A 14,926-nucleotide genomic window follows, 5' to 3' on the forward strand; every position below is an offset into this window, starting at 1 on the left:
TCTAGTTGAATGTCGAACGAATTTAAGACCATTCATCTGTAGGGGAAGGTGGCTCTGATCCGACTCCCTAAATTGCAACGACAATTCATCACATAAAATTTTCGTTTTCTAGCAACTACGGCATTGAATTGAATACTGAAACTCTTAAACTATGTTTTACACTGGTCGGTGTGGTTTATGAGCACTAAAAAAGTGTAAAACAGAGGCCAAATCGGAAGTCCCATTTTTCGACACCTTCAAAAATGGTGGTCCAAAATCGACCACCCCATAGTCCAGAACCGGCCATATACTATTTGCAGCGAATATACTCCCAATTGGATGGAAATGACATACATTCCCAATTATATAGGTAATGGATGAAAATACTTGACGAGCGGAAAACGAATATAATCTTGTTCTGACTTCTGGTTCGCTGATAATGGCTCTAAATGACCAACAATGATGGATACCCCCTACGATATGGGTATTGAGTGAAAGGGCTATAACAGCGGAAGTCGAATATCGTGATCCGATGGCATTTTGGAAACGAAGATGGTGGCTTTCGGTTCATTGAAAACGACACTAATAGACCGGAAATGAAGTTGGGGGATTGACCGAAGGGTCGGTTTAGGTCCACCCTGACTTTTTTCAATTAACGGCATGCCATGTATTACAGGTAACAGATAAGTTCAATTTATTTAGCTTGTTTCAAAGAGCATCCCATAATCAATCTAAATTGTCTAGTTTTGTAATTTTTAGAAATCTACAAGAATATTTAACTCATTTTCCGTACAGTTCAAAAATCCATCTTTTCACGCTTTTAAGCATTGAAAACAAAAAATGCCACCAAAACGCTAGAATGAAGAGAGGAGGAAAAAAGTCACCATACAACCAAATTGTCAGCGTAGTGACACCTTTCATTTGACACTATCAAAAATTCGTTATGTGTTACCATTTCCGAAATCCAAGGGGTGGCCGGTTCAGGGTCACCGGTCGGATTAGGGCAACCTTCCCCTATGGTTTTTGTTGATACAAAGGAGCACAAAAATAATTCAAGCTCAAGCGCAAATGAACAACAAGATATTTGAGTCGCTGTATGTTGGATGAAAGATAAATAAGGTATAATTTCAAATGTTTCCTTAAATAATTATTAAAATCGTTTTTTTTTACCTTCAAATAATCCTGGAGAACATATATCTATATTAGGGAGGCAATGGATGTATGGATAGAATTTCATTATCGTATTTCAAAAATCCGAACATGCACATTTTGATTGTTGACCAAAAAAAACTTGTACAAAATTTCAACTCAATCAGACGTGATTTAGGGGTACCTCAAAACACTGAAAATTTTTATTTTTGAGCGCCAGATCTCGACGTTTTATGTATTTTTAAGTCATTTGGAATCGAATTTTTTTTTCGATTTTCCAAATTTCCTTATGAGGAAAAACTCAGCTTACAAGAAAAAATATAAAAAAAAATATGGTACTCTTGGTAAACTATGAAAAACCATTACAACCAACAGTAACGGAAACGAAATTCTATTTTTTCCCAAGCGTATTTTTTTAAACAAGAATAGCTCATTGACTTCAATTTGATATGTCGTTCATCTAAAACGGTTCAGTGGTTCAGAAGTTATGAATTTTTGAAAAGCCATTTTTGGGAAAAAGTTTTAAAAAATATAGAGGGTTGTGTTCAAGACACGACCGAACTACGGTGTAGTTTAATTCAAGTCGCTTGTTATGCGGATATTATATTATAATGCTACGAAAATTTTTAAATAACCATTCTACCAGTTTGGTCGCCCTGAAATGTTTTTTTTTTTATTGTAGAACGCACGCGAACCCAAAGAAATTAATAACTTATTGAATAACTTGATATTCCACAAAACAAACTTTTTGGTACACAACCTTAACACCTGCTTCAACATAGCGTCAGTTCAATGCATTGATGCAATGTCAAAGGCACCAACGAAGCTTTATGATGACAAAAAACAAATACTGTCAACTGCTTGGAAAAAGGCTGAATATTTGCCTCAGCAGAGATTCATTACTAATACCCTAGCGCAAATATTTCCCTCCCGCTATCTCCTTTCCTTGTTTATATTTATTTTTACGGCTGCATAATTTGCAACACCAAAATCATATCATAATCATAGCATAACAAAATTAGGCGATTGTTGCATCGTTACAGGATCAATGCACACGGGAGCAGATACAAATGGGGTTTCAGCGTAGCGAAGATGCACTATTTTTACGTACGGGTTATGAAGCACGCACGTACGCACACAAATATCCATATATCGATGGCTTGAAGCAACTAAATATATACACATTTATTTCCGTTTTGCACTCTCCTCAACAGAAGCCTTTCTGTTGATATTGCCAGTCTAGATTAGCTTAGCTGTCATCCTTTGTGGAGAGAATTTGATGATTCCCCACAATTGTGTAGCTCAGAACCTTAATATAATGGCGTCGGTTTGATGCAATGATTGCAATTCCAGAGACATTAGCAAGTGAGTAATTTGATCGCTTCCACAGCTCAATCCGAAACGGAGACATGTGATGACGCAAAACAAGGAAGAACAAGCGATATTCATTGCTTTGAACACAGATACTGATACTGATGCATATGAACGATACTGAAAGTTTGTCTTCTTTTCTTGCTTGTTGAATTAGAGAGACTTTCAACTTATTCAGTTCATTCGTCTCTAAACTTCAAAAAGGCCCTTAGAAAACTTCACTTTATCCATAATATTACTCCTCCACCCCCATTGCCTTGAGAAAGGCATTCGATCCCTCGCCGTCCAGCTCACCCTGCAACTATGTTGTTTAGTCGATTTCCTCAAGAAGCATGAAAGTTTGCCTCAGCGAGATCAACTGTTTAAACTCTAGGCAAATATTCCCCTTATTTCTTCTTCTTTTCCTTTGTTCACGGAGACTTTACATTTAACGATTTCCCCTTCGTTGCTCGTCGATAAGTTGCTCGTTATTGACACCTCTATTCGGGAAAGCACACAAATGGACAGAACAAATGTATGAGGAAATGGGAATACTTCCAATTTTAATCAATTTAAACCATATACATACTATGGGATTGTAATGTATAGCATATCAAACAAATCTTAGAGAATATCCGATTCGTTTGATATGTAAATAGCCAAAATCCGTTCGCGGCAAAAATAGTTATAACGTTAACTTTATTTCATAAAAACGTGACCTGTTTTTTGATTTGGTACCCTTAATGAAAGACGTTCTACGTCAAAAAAGAATTTTTCGGACCACCCTAAAATGGAAATGGTCACCCTAATGAAAAAATTAAAACCAAAATACGGGTCTAATATGTTGCAATAAAAAACAAAACTATCACTTTTCATTTCATCCCTAATGGAGTAAAGGTTATCCTCTATGCGGATGACATACTTCTAATATTATCAGGCTTATGGCAGAAATCCAGGAATCGATTGCAAAGCGCAGTCAAAAGTGTATCGATGTTGACAGACGAAGTTGAGTTCACGATTTCTAGTGAGAAATCTAGTATTTCAGCAATAAGACGACGGGCCAGGGGTGCACAAGGAGTTCCCATTCTTATGAATGGCGAAGCTATCCCCACTCAGGACCCTCATTGACCATCTTTGTGTTGTTCTTACAGAATAGCAATCCACGCAACAATCATCAGCGATGGAGATCGATCCACGGTCGAAATAAGATCGATTCATCCATACAACTGCTCTGCTCTGCAAGACACATCGGGCTGCTGTTCTATTAATAACTCAACAATGATCAATCAACTGTCTCCGCTGTCCGGTGGTCCAACTGGATAATGGAAGAACAGAAAGAATACTCTTACGCCTAAATGGCTACTGTGTGAATGTACCATATGTAATGGTATAGAAGGAATACTGGCGAATGGCAACTGTGTAATGTGCTAATTATAAATATATGATAACCATGTGACATGTACACGATTAAAATTCGGCTCTGTTACAGCTAAAATGCTAATGAGCCTTAAATAAATAAATGGGATAAAAAAAAGCTATCCCCGAGGGATACAGCTCTACACTCCTCGGAGTTATGGGGCCTGATTCTCGAATACACTTCACGGTGGAAACGAAATAAACGGCACGCCATTGAACTACGTTTTGTGAGTTAGTGAAGTATCGAAGATAATAATGAGTTTTCGGGCAGAATGAGCACTTTCCAAATAAAAAATCATTAATGAAAATTAACTTCTTCGTATCAAACTGTTATTCAATGTGAGTTGAAAACTTTGTTTTCTTCATGTGATATAATAATCTCAAACAAAAATTTCATCTGAAGATAATTTGATATTATAATGATAACTTTAGTGGGAAACTAATCTCGTATCCAGATGTTTCCGTTTCCACCGTGAAGTGTATTCGAAGTGTATTCCAGAATCAGGCCCTTCGTTTCCACCGTGAAGTGTATTCGAGAATCAGGCCCGAACTGTTTGCGAACGGACGAGTGCAGCTGAACTGATTTTTGCTGGACGGAATGGGTTAATATAACGAGAACGCTTGTAAGAAAGATAAAATAATATTGTCATTTATGAGCAAAATGCATGTAACGCAGAGTTTATTTTGTTAATGTATACTCAATTTTGGGTTAAAAATTAAATTAGATTTTCGTAGCTTTAAAGGCAAAACTATATATTTTCAATTTCATTTATTCTTTCAATTCCGCATGATATTCATATACTTCCTAATTTTTAGAAAACAATCTGGGGGAAGCTGGGGCGATTCATGAATAAGGTAAACATTAAATCTCATAGTGAGGGCAAGTTGAGAAAAAAGTTTTTTCGTTGCTTTCAATTCATTGTTTGGCCTATTGCGTGCACGTGTTGTGGTGATTGTTTGTATGGTTGATTGTTAGTGGAAATCTCTGCTAATTTTTTTCTCTGAATGAAATATGATCTTACATGGAACCTGCGTGTTGTCCAAACAGAAAATGTGAAGAATTGCACATATTTTGTTCGCATCAAATTATTACATATACTATATATTACATATACCGATAAACATATTTTCACATACAGTTTGCGACTTTTAAAAAAGAAGCACCTTATCTTTCCACACTAAATTTCAAAAATACAAATCCCATACGTACACTATTCAATCCAACGATATCAATGAATAGCTGTCTATTGATGTTGAGTTCCAGCTAACATTCTATGTTGTTCTTAATACCACTGAACGAAAGAGCGAAAAAACTGTTCAAAAGAACTGATTCACTTAGATGAACGGTTAGTGACTGAACCATTCATCAAAGTGAACTGTTTTGCCCATCTCTAATACTGATGCGTCCGTCACCGATGACGCCTCAGCCATTGGGATACTCAACGCTAAGACTAGCATGGGGGGTCTCCGTAGCCACATTGGTTGCGCGTTCGCTAATTAAGTGATCGATCGTGAGTTCAAAACTCAGGATCCTCATTGACCATATTTGTGTTGTTACAGAATAACTACGTCCATGCAACAATCATCAGCGATGGAGATCGATCCCCGGTCGAAATAAGATCGATCATCCATACAACTGCTCTGCTCTGCAAGACACATCGGGCTGCTGTTCTATAAATAACTCAACAATGAACAATTAACTGTCTCCGCTGTCCGGTCTAACTGGACAATGGAAGAACAGAAGGAAAACTCTTACGCCTAAATGGCTACTGTGTAGAAGGCAACACTCTATCGCCGAAAAATGCCAACTGTGTAATGTGATAACTATAAATATGATAAACATGTGACATGTACACGATTAAAATTTGGCTCTGTTACAGATAAAATGCTAATGAGCCTGAAATAAACAAAAGGGATAAAAAGTCACAGGAAGGTTGTGTCCGAGACACGACCGCATAGTTGATGTAGGATTCCGTTAGGCTATCTGTTGATTTTGGATATGATACATCGTTAAACCCCTTGAAGATGATTTGATTTTAACCCTCTACAGCCCAAGCCCGCTTTTAAAGGGTGTGTCACATCAAATTGCATCACGGAAAAAACGCTGTAGAAATTTAATTTTTAGGAATTATATCTTCAGCTTTCGCTTATAATCAGATAAGAGTGTATATATCACGTTGGCCATGCTTCACTGTCAATTTTTCGTAAATTTGGAAAAATGTCGTCGAACGAAAAAGAACGTCGTGAATTAATCCTGTGCACTCATTTCGAGAATCCGGAGTTGTCACATCGGGACATCGGTAAGATGCTGGGAATCGTCCAATCCACGGTCAGCAAAGTACTAAAACGATACTTCGAGAACCTAACCATCGACCGGAAGGTGAAGAACAGCAAAAATGGATGCTCCGTCAGTGAAAAAGATCACAAGCGCGTAGTTAAGCAGTTTAGACGTGATCCGAGAAGTTCGGTCCGGGATGTCGCCAATAAGCTGAATTTGTCAAGTTCATTCGTCCAGCGGACCAAGCAGCGCGAGGGCCTGCGTACATACAAGGTTCAGAAGGCTCCTAACCGTGACGAAAGGCAAAACATGGTGGGGAAGACGCGAGCCCGGAAGCTGTACACCGAAATGCTGACGAAGCCGCATTGCCTGGTAATGGACGACGAAACCTACTTCAAAGCGGACTTTCGTCAGCTGCCGGGCCTGTTGTTATTCTCCGCAGAGGACAAATTCAGCGTTCCGGAGGAGATTCGCAAGCAGAAACTATCCAAGTTTGCCAAAAAGTACATGGTGTGGCAAGCGATCTGCTCTTGCGGAAAGCGGAGCGCCCCCTTCGTGATGACCGGCACGGTAAACGGGCAGGTTTACCTTAAGGAGTGCCTACAGAAGCGCTTACTACCACTATTGAAGCAGCACGAGGGCCTGACCATCTTCTGGCCGAATCTCGCTTCGTGCCACTATTCAAAGGACGTGTTGGAGTGGTACGAAGCCAACGGGGTCACCTTCGTGCCAAAAGAAAATGAACCCGCCCAACGCGCCGGAGCTTCGCCCAATAGAGAAATATTGGGCGATTATGAAGCAGGCCCTCCGGAAGAACCCAAAAGTTGTCAAATCGGAGGCGGACTTCAAGAGAAAATGGATTTACTACAACCTGACGTTGTACAGAACCCTATGGACGGGCTAAAGAGGAAGGTACGAGCATACGGGCTTGTGCTCGAAGTATGAATAAAAAGAAAATGCCAAAAGTTGTTTAATAGTTTTTATTTTACTGTCTAAAATTTTCAAAAGAATCGATCTACTGGGCGAATTTCTACAGCGTTTTTTCCGTGATGCAATTTGATGTGACACACCCTTTAGACGGGCTTCGCGGATTCTCTTTTCAGATTATTCGGACATTATTTTCAATGTTCACCCCCACTAGAACGTCTTTAGAATATTTTCATCTATCACACATACACATTGTTTTTATGCTGGCAGCTTTCTGCTAGGAGTATTTTATGTTGAAAGTCGGAAATTCGAGATAAAGTGGAGTAGTTTTTTTAGATAAATAAAAAACTTGGGCGGTAGAGGGTTAATGCCTCTGTTAACCCCTTTACGAATAACGTCGAACCACACTCGTGGCGATTAGACTGTGCCAGAACGTAGAACATCGAACCTCACTCGTCGTCTATCGATGTGAAATAGATACATGCTTCATGCGTGTAATGATGCGGGACTGCTACGATCGTGAGTAAAATACACACACTCAGCAGAGTATCGAAACGACTCACTGTGCTCGTGTTTGGGCCCTGTTGTTGGAAATTTAATCGTACGGCAAGGGGTTGGAAACACATTTCGGTGGGAACAAAAGCTCTCCCTACTTTCTTGTATTTGCAATGCCGATTTCCCCCAAGCAGCTTGATTTTGATGTCTCTGTTAGGGACCCGTCGCCGCATGTGTCGTCAATTTCGACCAATCAGAAGCGGGTATTCCCGTTAGGATAGGGGTTTAGATTTTTCAATTGTTCAATAGTTAGTTTCAAGACATATATTGTTTTCTTCAATATGAAAAATTGTTGTGGAGTGCCGAAATCGATTGATGAAAAAATTTCATGAATTCATCATGGAATGACTGAGCAATAAGCGTTTGAAATTGAACAATTTTTCACGATGTGCTCGATTTTCGATTTTCAATTTGTACCCCAATATGTTTCCGAAAGATGTAATCCTACGTCAAAATATGGCACTTACTCACACCTAAAAATATGCATAATAAGATTCCAAAACAAGAAATTTGTGGTTCTCTAATTTTGTATATTTTGCTTTTTATATTATTTCTTCCAGTTGAATGTCGAACGAATTTAAAATTTATAATAATTGCGCAATTCATCTCTTCGCAGATGATGCACGAATATATTATAGTTGTTTAGGAAAATCTTAAATTGAAATCTCTCAGGAAATTAATCAAGACATAGCAAGAATTTATGATGAGCACTGAATACAAATGAAACAAATGCATTTATTATTGGTGGTTCTTTTCACGACTTTTCACAAAAACTGGTTGAATGTCGAACGAATTTAAAATTTATAATAATTGCGCAATTCATCTCTTCGCAGATGATGCACGAATATATTATAGTTGTTTAGGAAAATCTTAAATTGAAATCTCTCAGGAAATTAATCAAGACATAGCAAGAATTTATGATGAGCACTGAATACAAATGAAACAAATGCATTTATTATTGGTGGTTCTTTTCACGACTTTTCACAAAAACTGGTTTTTAAATTGAACAATGTAATTGTTCAATTCGTTGAGACCGCAACCAGTTTAGGCATTCGTATCGAATCTAAATTCGAATGGGATGAATATGTAATGTCACAATGTGGAAAAAGTCACAAGAGTGTTGTGTCCGAGACACGACCGCATAGTTGACGTATGATTCCGTTAGGCTATCTGTTGATTTTGGATATGTTTGAAGAATTACATCGTTAAACTCTTTGATAATTATTTTGTGGCTCTGAAAAGGGCCGTTTGGTTTGGTTCTTGGGTATTGTTTGTTCACTCCACCAGTGTTTACCGAGTGATGATGACAGAAGGATGGTAAACAGTCGTTGGATGGTGCGTATCAAATAAAAGATACCGAAGTGGAACGAGATATGATGAAAACCAACCTCTGTGATCCTAGACGAGATTCCTCTTGTATTATGTATGGATGAACTAAAGAAAAAAAATCACCAATGTAATATAAGATAATTACCAATACCGAGCACAATTATCGATTTTTCTCACTAGTAAAAACATGTTACTTTGATATAGAGAAAACATATTTGGAATGGAAAAGGTAATTTTCTTTTATATTTTTTACATTCTGAATGTTTATTCAACCCAATGCGAATTTTATTTGGATTAACAACAACTAATACTATATATAGAGCATATGGGAAATCACTTTTTCTAATATTTCTTCACTTTTCCAATTTCTCTCGCCGTATGAACTTTCCTTGGATGAAAATGAACACAACAAAATAGACAGCTTAAACCTCGAGTACACCTTTGTTTTTATTCATGAAAATTTAAATAAATCGTTTCGTATATCAAGTCATTTTTAACACAACTGCTACCATATACAATTTTACACTTATACTTGTGCTAACTTTTTCACAATACACGATCGGTCATTGATATGAAATTTCACAAGGCAACCAACATTTGAATTCCAAATTTAAATTTTGTTTGCTAGAATTAAAATGCATATATTTGCAACGCCGATTTCCCCCGGGCACCTTGGTTTTGATATCTACAATACATTTCGGTAGGAACAAAAGCTCCCCCTACTTTCATGTATTTGCAATGTCGATTTCCCATGGTTTTGATATCTCTGTTAATGAACACATTTCGGTGGGAGCTACTTTCATGTATATGTAAGTGGAAGTGGGTATTTCCGTTAGGAAAGGGGTTGAGATTTTTTAATTGTTCGATAGTTAGTTTCAAGACATATATTATTTTCTTCAATATAAAAAATTGTTATGGAGTACCGATATCGATTGACGAAAAAATTTCATCAATCCATCATGAAATGACTGAGCAATAAGTGTTTGAAAAATGTCAACATATCCTTATATCCCATCCTTTTCCTGAAAAAAAATGTCACCCTTCTAAACTCGAGCAAATCGCGAGTAATCGGTTCTCTACTTCATTAACATTAGAATTAATATAAAATATTTATATATACTTGTAACTATACAGATAGAAGTTTGGCTCCTTTAAACTAATGTAACTGAGCCTGTAAAATTTGTACTCCAATATGTTCCCGAAAGACGTAATCCTACGTCAAAATTTGTGCCTTTTTGCGAATTCTTTCCAGAACTTCATCATTTTTATCCACAGCAAAAAAAACTGATGTTATTTCAAAGTTTTCATACTTCAATATTTCTTAGCATGAGATTTTTCACTTGATTCTACTTATGTTAAAGCCTTCAATAAATTGAAAGGTGCCTTAAATTCAAGTATATGCTACGTTTTTAACATAAGTAGGTATTCTAGTGTTTCACATCTTCAGTATCTATTTATAGGATGTCGATTATAGAATTTCAGCACACTTCGTTGTGGCTTACTTTTACATAACATTGCGACTACAAAACAAGCCAATTACTTACACAGCAAACTTCAAATTGCGAGGAGCAGTCGTCACAAAAAAAAAATATACTACTGCGGTATCATACAACGAAGTATGGGAACTCTTTTTTTGTTCGAGGTGTCGTACATTGGAATTCATTACCTGCTTTTCTTTCTAACCAAAAATCATTTTTAGCATTCAAGATATACATATATATATATATATATATATATATATATATATATATATATATATATATATATATATATATATATATATATATATATATATATATATATATATATATATATATATATATATATATATATAAATAAATGTTCTGTTCGGTTGTTTACGCGATTGAGCTTAAAGTTGTACACAATATACAATCCATTTCAAGGAGTGTTGTTACGGCATAAAAAATGGAAAATTGGAAGAAAGATGATTTTATATATGACCAGAGTGCGTTTCTGAAATTGAGCTTCTAATGAAAATCTACTATTCAGTAATGAATATGTGTTCTATGTGAAGGAAACATTTTCTTCCACGTGTTTGACAAAATCATGAGCTGGAATTGTGTTTCGAAGTGATTTAAAATTTTCCGATTTCCCTCATCTATCTCATCTATATATAAAAGTTTTCTGTTCGTTTGTGTGCGCGTTAAAAACTCGAAAAGTACGGAACCGACTGAGTCCAAACTATGATACAATATACAAAACAACCAAATACATCTAGGATTGTTGTTACAACATAAAAAAAAAGAAAAATTCAACTCAACCATGCAACCACAATGTGCCACAGCAAAGCGTGGCAGGGTACAGCTAGTGTAACATAAAAAGGCTTGGTCTTACGTCGCAAAATGTGAATAAATATAATAATAATAATAATCTTAGGTTGGAATTTTGGTAAACTGTGTTTGGGAATCCATTGATCGTGTCAAATTACATTGTTACATTGCTATAGTAATATTGAGTTGAAATTGAGTGAAATTTCTGAAGTTTTTTTTCTTACTACAGAAAAAGTAAATGCCCAACAGAAACAAGAAAAAAAAAGTTGCGAAGTCTAAGGCACGGATGCTGTGAATCATTCCGGAAAATTTTATATCAGAGATCGAACTCGATTCGGTCGGTCACTTTGAGGCGTAATTTTGATAGTTCAGGGAGAATTTTATCAAAAGAGGACTGGTTCAGAGAGCTTTCAAATCAACACGAATAAATATCTCAATCAATTCATGGGAAATTGCAAATATTCATAAATAATCAAATCATATAGGACTCTGTTTTACCCGACTATTTAGACGTGTTTTTACAGCACGATTTTTGAAGCATTTTTTCTTGAAATTACGTGTTTTGCACAAGCACTTCGATTTGGCGTCTCGTTGGAAACAGAAATCCTGAGTGTGGCTGTAACGGGCGCGCGATTTTTTTTTCACGCGATTCTCTACGATTTTCTTTGTGCTTTCGCATCAATTGCGTAAAAAAGAATCCAGTGTAAATTGAAATATTTCTGGAAAGTGAAACAGCTTCAATGTAGTCCATAATCACACAGTAAAGTGCTTATCGCAGATTGTGTACTCTACTAGAATGTAAATATATCAATATTGTGCATACTTCAATTCATCCCAGCGACCACACTCGCTATCAACACAATTTGGAAGATGGCTGCGGTCCATTTTGCTTTGTTTTTCGTTTTTATTACGCTTCTTCGTGACTCAATGTCCCACGTCGATGGTAAGTATTGGCGCATTGAATACTACTCAGCACCCAGTGAATAATGCCCGGAACAATACCCATCCGTAGCATTCCAGTGCGGCAAAGTCGATCGTCTAGCCGGTTACGTAATCAACGCCGAAGAGACGGAAAACGTTTGGCCGTGGCATGTGGCGGTGTATAATGCCACCAACAATTACATCGCCGGCGGTACGATCATTAGCGAATCGTTCGTGCTAACCGCGGCCCATGTCACCTTCCGGAAGCAACACATCGCCCTCATACCGGCGGATTTGTACGTCGTGATGGGGATCAAGGATCTGTCGAACCCGCAGAATTACACCCGCTACGGAAATGTTTCGAAGATCATCCGATATCCGAACTATGATACCGAGCGGATGGTGAACGATTTGGCTCTGCTAAGGCTGACGGAGAAAATTCAATTCAGCATGCACATTTCGCCGATTTGTCTGTGGCCAGTGGGTGGACCGGATTTGGAGAAGCTTGCGTTGGAACAGCGAGGTACGGTGGTCGGCTGGGGCTTTACGGAGAACAGTACCATATCGCAGGTCCTGCGGGAGGCCAGTATGTCAATTATAGATTTCCAGAGCTGTGCTGAGAATACGAAATCGTTTCAACCGCTGCTGGCGAAGGGAAGAAACTATTGCGCGGGAAATCGAGGGGAAACAACCGTCTGCAGAGGCGATAGTGGTGGTGGAATGTACTTCTTGATCGACTACACGTGGTACATAAGGGGTATTGTTAACCAGGGAACCCCTACCCAGGACACCCGCTATCCGTGTGATCCCAAAAAGGAGGTCATCTTTATGGACGTGACCTTCTACCAGAAATGGGTTGAGAGATATGCTCTCCCGAAGAAGCATAATCGGATGGGATTGCACGAGTGTGGCCTAGGCGATTATATGGAATCATCGCAAAGACTCGACAAGGTGCTGGCCCCGGTGAGTAATCCTTGGATAGTACACCTGCACTATCTTTTCTGGGATCGATTCTATGTGAGCGATTGCCACGGGCTGTTGATACATGTGGAATTTGTGCTCACGCTGGCGAGGTGTCTGGTGGATCGACCAAATCGGAAATTGTATGTTGATTTGAATAAGAAGATAAAATTGAGATTAATTGATGTTCATTATTTCTAGAATTAACGTTATCTTAGGTGAGGATTTGATTGGATCAGATCCTTACGATGAGAGTCAATCATATCTTCAAGTGCTGGGAATATCAGATGTTTTTATACATGAAAAATTCCAAAACGAAGGATATGGCTATGACGTCGGCTTGGTGCGATTAATAAGTAAGGCTGATTTTAGTAGAGGTATTTTTAAAAAAATTTTGTCAATTTTGAAAAAAAAACTTGTAAACACCGTCAAATGTTACCTTCAGATAACATAAAACCCATATGTCTTCCATCATCGTTGGAGCCGGTTCCGTACTACATCCTCACAGCGTGGTATCGCCGCGATGATCACCCGAAACAGCTGAAGAATTCGCTCATGCGGGAGATTCGATTCAGTGCCTGCAGTGCGATGTATCGCCGCACAGGAGTTGAGACCAAACAGGAAGATTGTCTGATTTGTTTCCAGCACTGCAAGCTTTCCGATAAGATATTGGCCAACGGAACACATAGCTGTGAATTGATTAGTGAGGAGGGATGCAGCGTTCCCATTTCCGGCGGACCAGTCTACTACACAGCACACGATGGGTTCAATACCTATACCTATCTGGTCGGTCTCAGGTCCTTCGGGTCAGCGAAATGTGAGGATAAATTTAACGATATGTACAGTGATATGGTTACGCTTGGACCTTGGATCAAGAGGATTGTGGAGGAGAACGCACTGTTTATTGACAATGTCTGAGCAGTTTTTTTGAAGATTTGAAGATTTTTATTAATTCGTTCCAATGTCACTTACTTAAAGGAGGTAACATAAATTGTGATTAGAGTTAATTTTTCATGTTTTGAATTTTCTAATTACACTAATTTTCAATTAGATTTTTTGTTATCTTGTTTTATTCACGTATAGTTGTAGGTGTACCTTATGCAAACATTCGTTTCACTGTTATGCTCGTTAGCGTTTTGTTTTCTCTTCTATGTGATGCTACATTAAAATGGACATAGTTCATTTCCGTCACATTCTCCGCGCTCCGACTGTTACGAGTAGAATAAATAAAAATAAGCGCTGTTCGCTCTAAAGTTAGCTAAAACATTATTCAAACATATAGTCTTTCCCGATAGGTCTGTTGAGCGCAAAACCCCTCTCTCGGTTGCGTACAGATTATCACATTGAACTTTTACGGATTAGTAGATACTCGGAGAATTGCTGTGTCTCGACTCCGCCGCCGGTGCTGGCTTCCACGCTGAATCCGGCGTTCAGCAGTCGCGTCAGCACCTGGATGGAGTTTAGCTTGCAGTAGCCGTTGAGCGGGAACCGGATTACCTGCCTTCCGTCGAACTGATTCCATGCGGCACCGGTTCGAGCGTCTAGGATGGCTTGATTCGTCTCGGGGAAAACTTCGTCCAGGATCGCACGCTCGGCAGAGATCAGAATCCGCTCGCCAAGATCGGGCGAGATGTGCAGCGCTACCACATCGTGGTTGCTATCCTGCGGGACTGCGGATCTGCTTCGCTGGCGACTGCTACCGAACGGGGGCAGTCCGTTCCCGCTACGGGTTCGATCTTTTTTCATCTGCTCGATCTGTTTGATCATAGCT

At 38.4% G+C, this 14,926-nt stretch overlaps 2 protein-coding genes across 3 annotated transcripts in view; one reads left to right on the forward strand and one right to left on the reverse strand.

Annotated features, from left to right (window-relative positions):
- The first annotated feature begins 12,042 nt into the window (after nt 1-12,042).
- LOC129767840 (serine protease 30-like) lies at nt 12,043-14,205 on the forward strand. Its single transcript, XM_055769077.1, has 4 exons — nt 12,043-12,217; nt 12,287-13,298; nt 13,357-13,532; nt 13,601-14,205. Exons 1-4 carry the CDS (start codon nt 12,145-12,147, stop codon nt 14,071-14,073), a joined length of 1,734 nt encoding a protein of 577 aa, XP_055625052.1. The 5' UTR covers nt 12,043-12,144; the 3' UTR covers nt 14,074-14,205.
- Nucleotides 14,091-14,926, reverse strand: part of LOC129767841 (BTB/POZ domain-containing protein Tiwaz) — a 160,762-nt gene continuing 159,926 nt past the window's right edge. Inside the window, exon 4 of one of the 2 annotated variants that reach the window (XM_055769080.1) lies at nt 14,091-14,924. In XM_055769080.1, the coding sequence (XP_055625055.1) occupies nt 14,494-14,924 (431 nt within the window). In that variant the 3' untranslated portion in view covers nt 14,091-14,493. The remainder of the gene's footprint in view (nt 14,925-14,926) is intronic. The other variant, XM_055769078.1, reaches the window with a different exon arrangement.

Source organism: Toxorhynchites rutilus, chromosome 2 (genome assembly GCF_029784135.1).
Source record: "Toxorhynchites rutilus septentrionalis strain SRP chromosome 2, ASM2978413v1, whole genome shotgun sequence".
NCBI classification, from domain to species: Eukaryota; Metazoa; Arthropoda; class Insecta; order Diptera; family Culicidae; genus Toxorhynchites; species Toxorhynchites rutilus.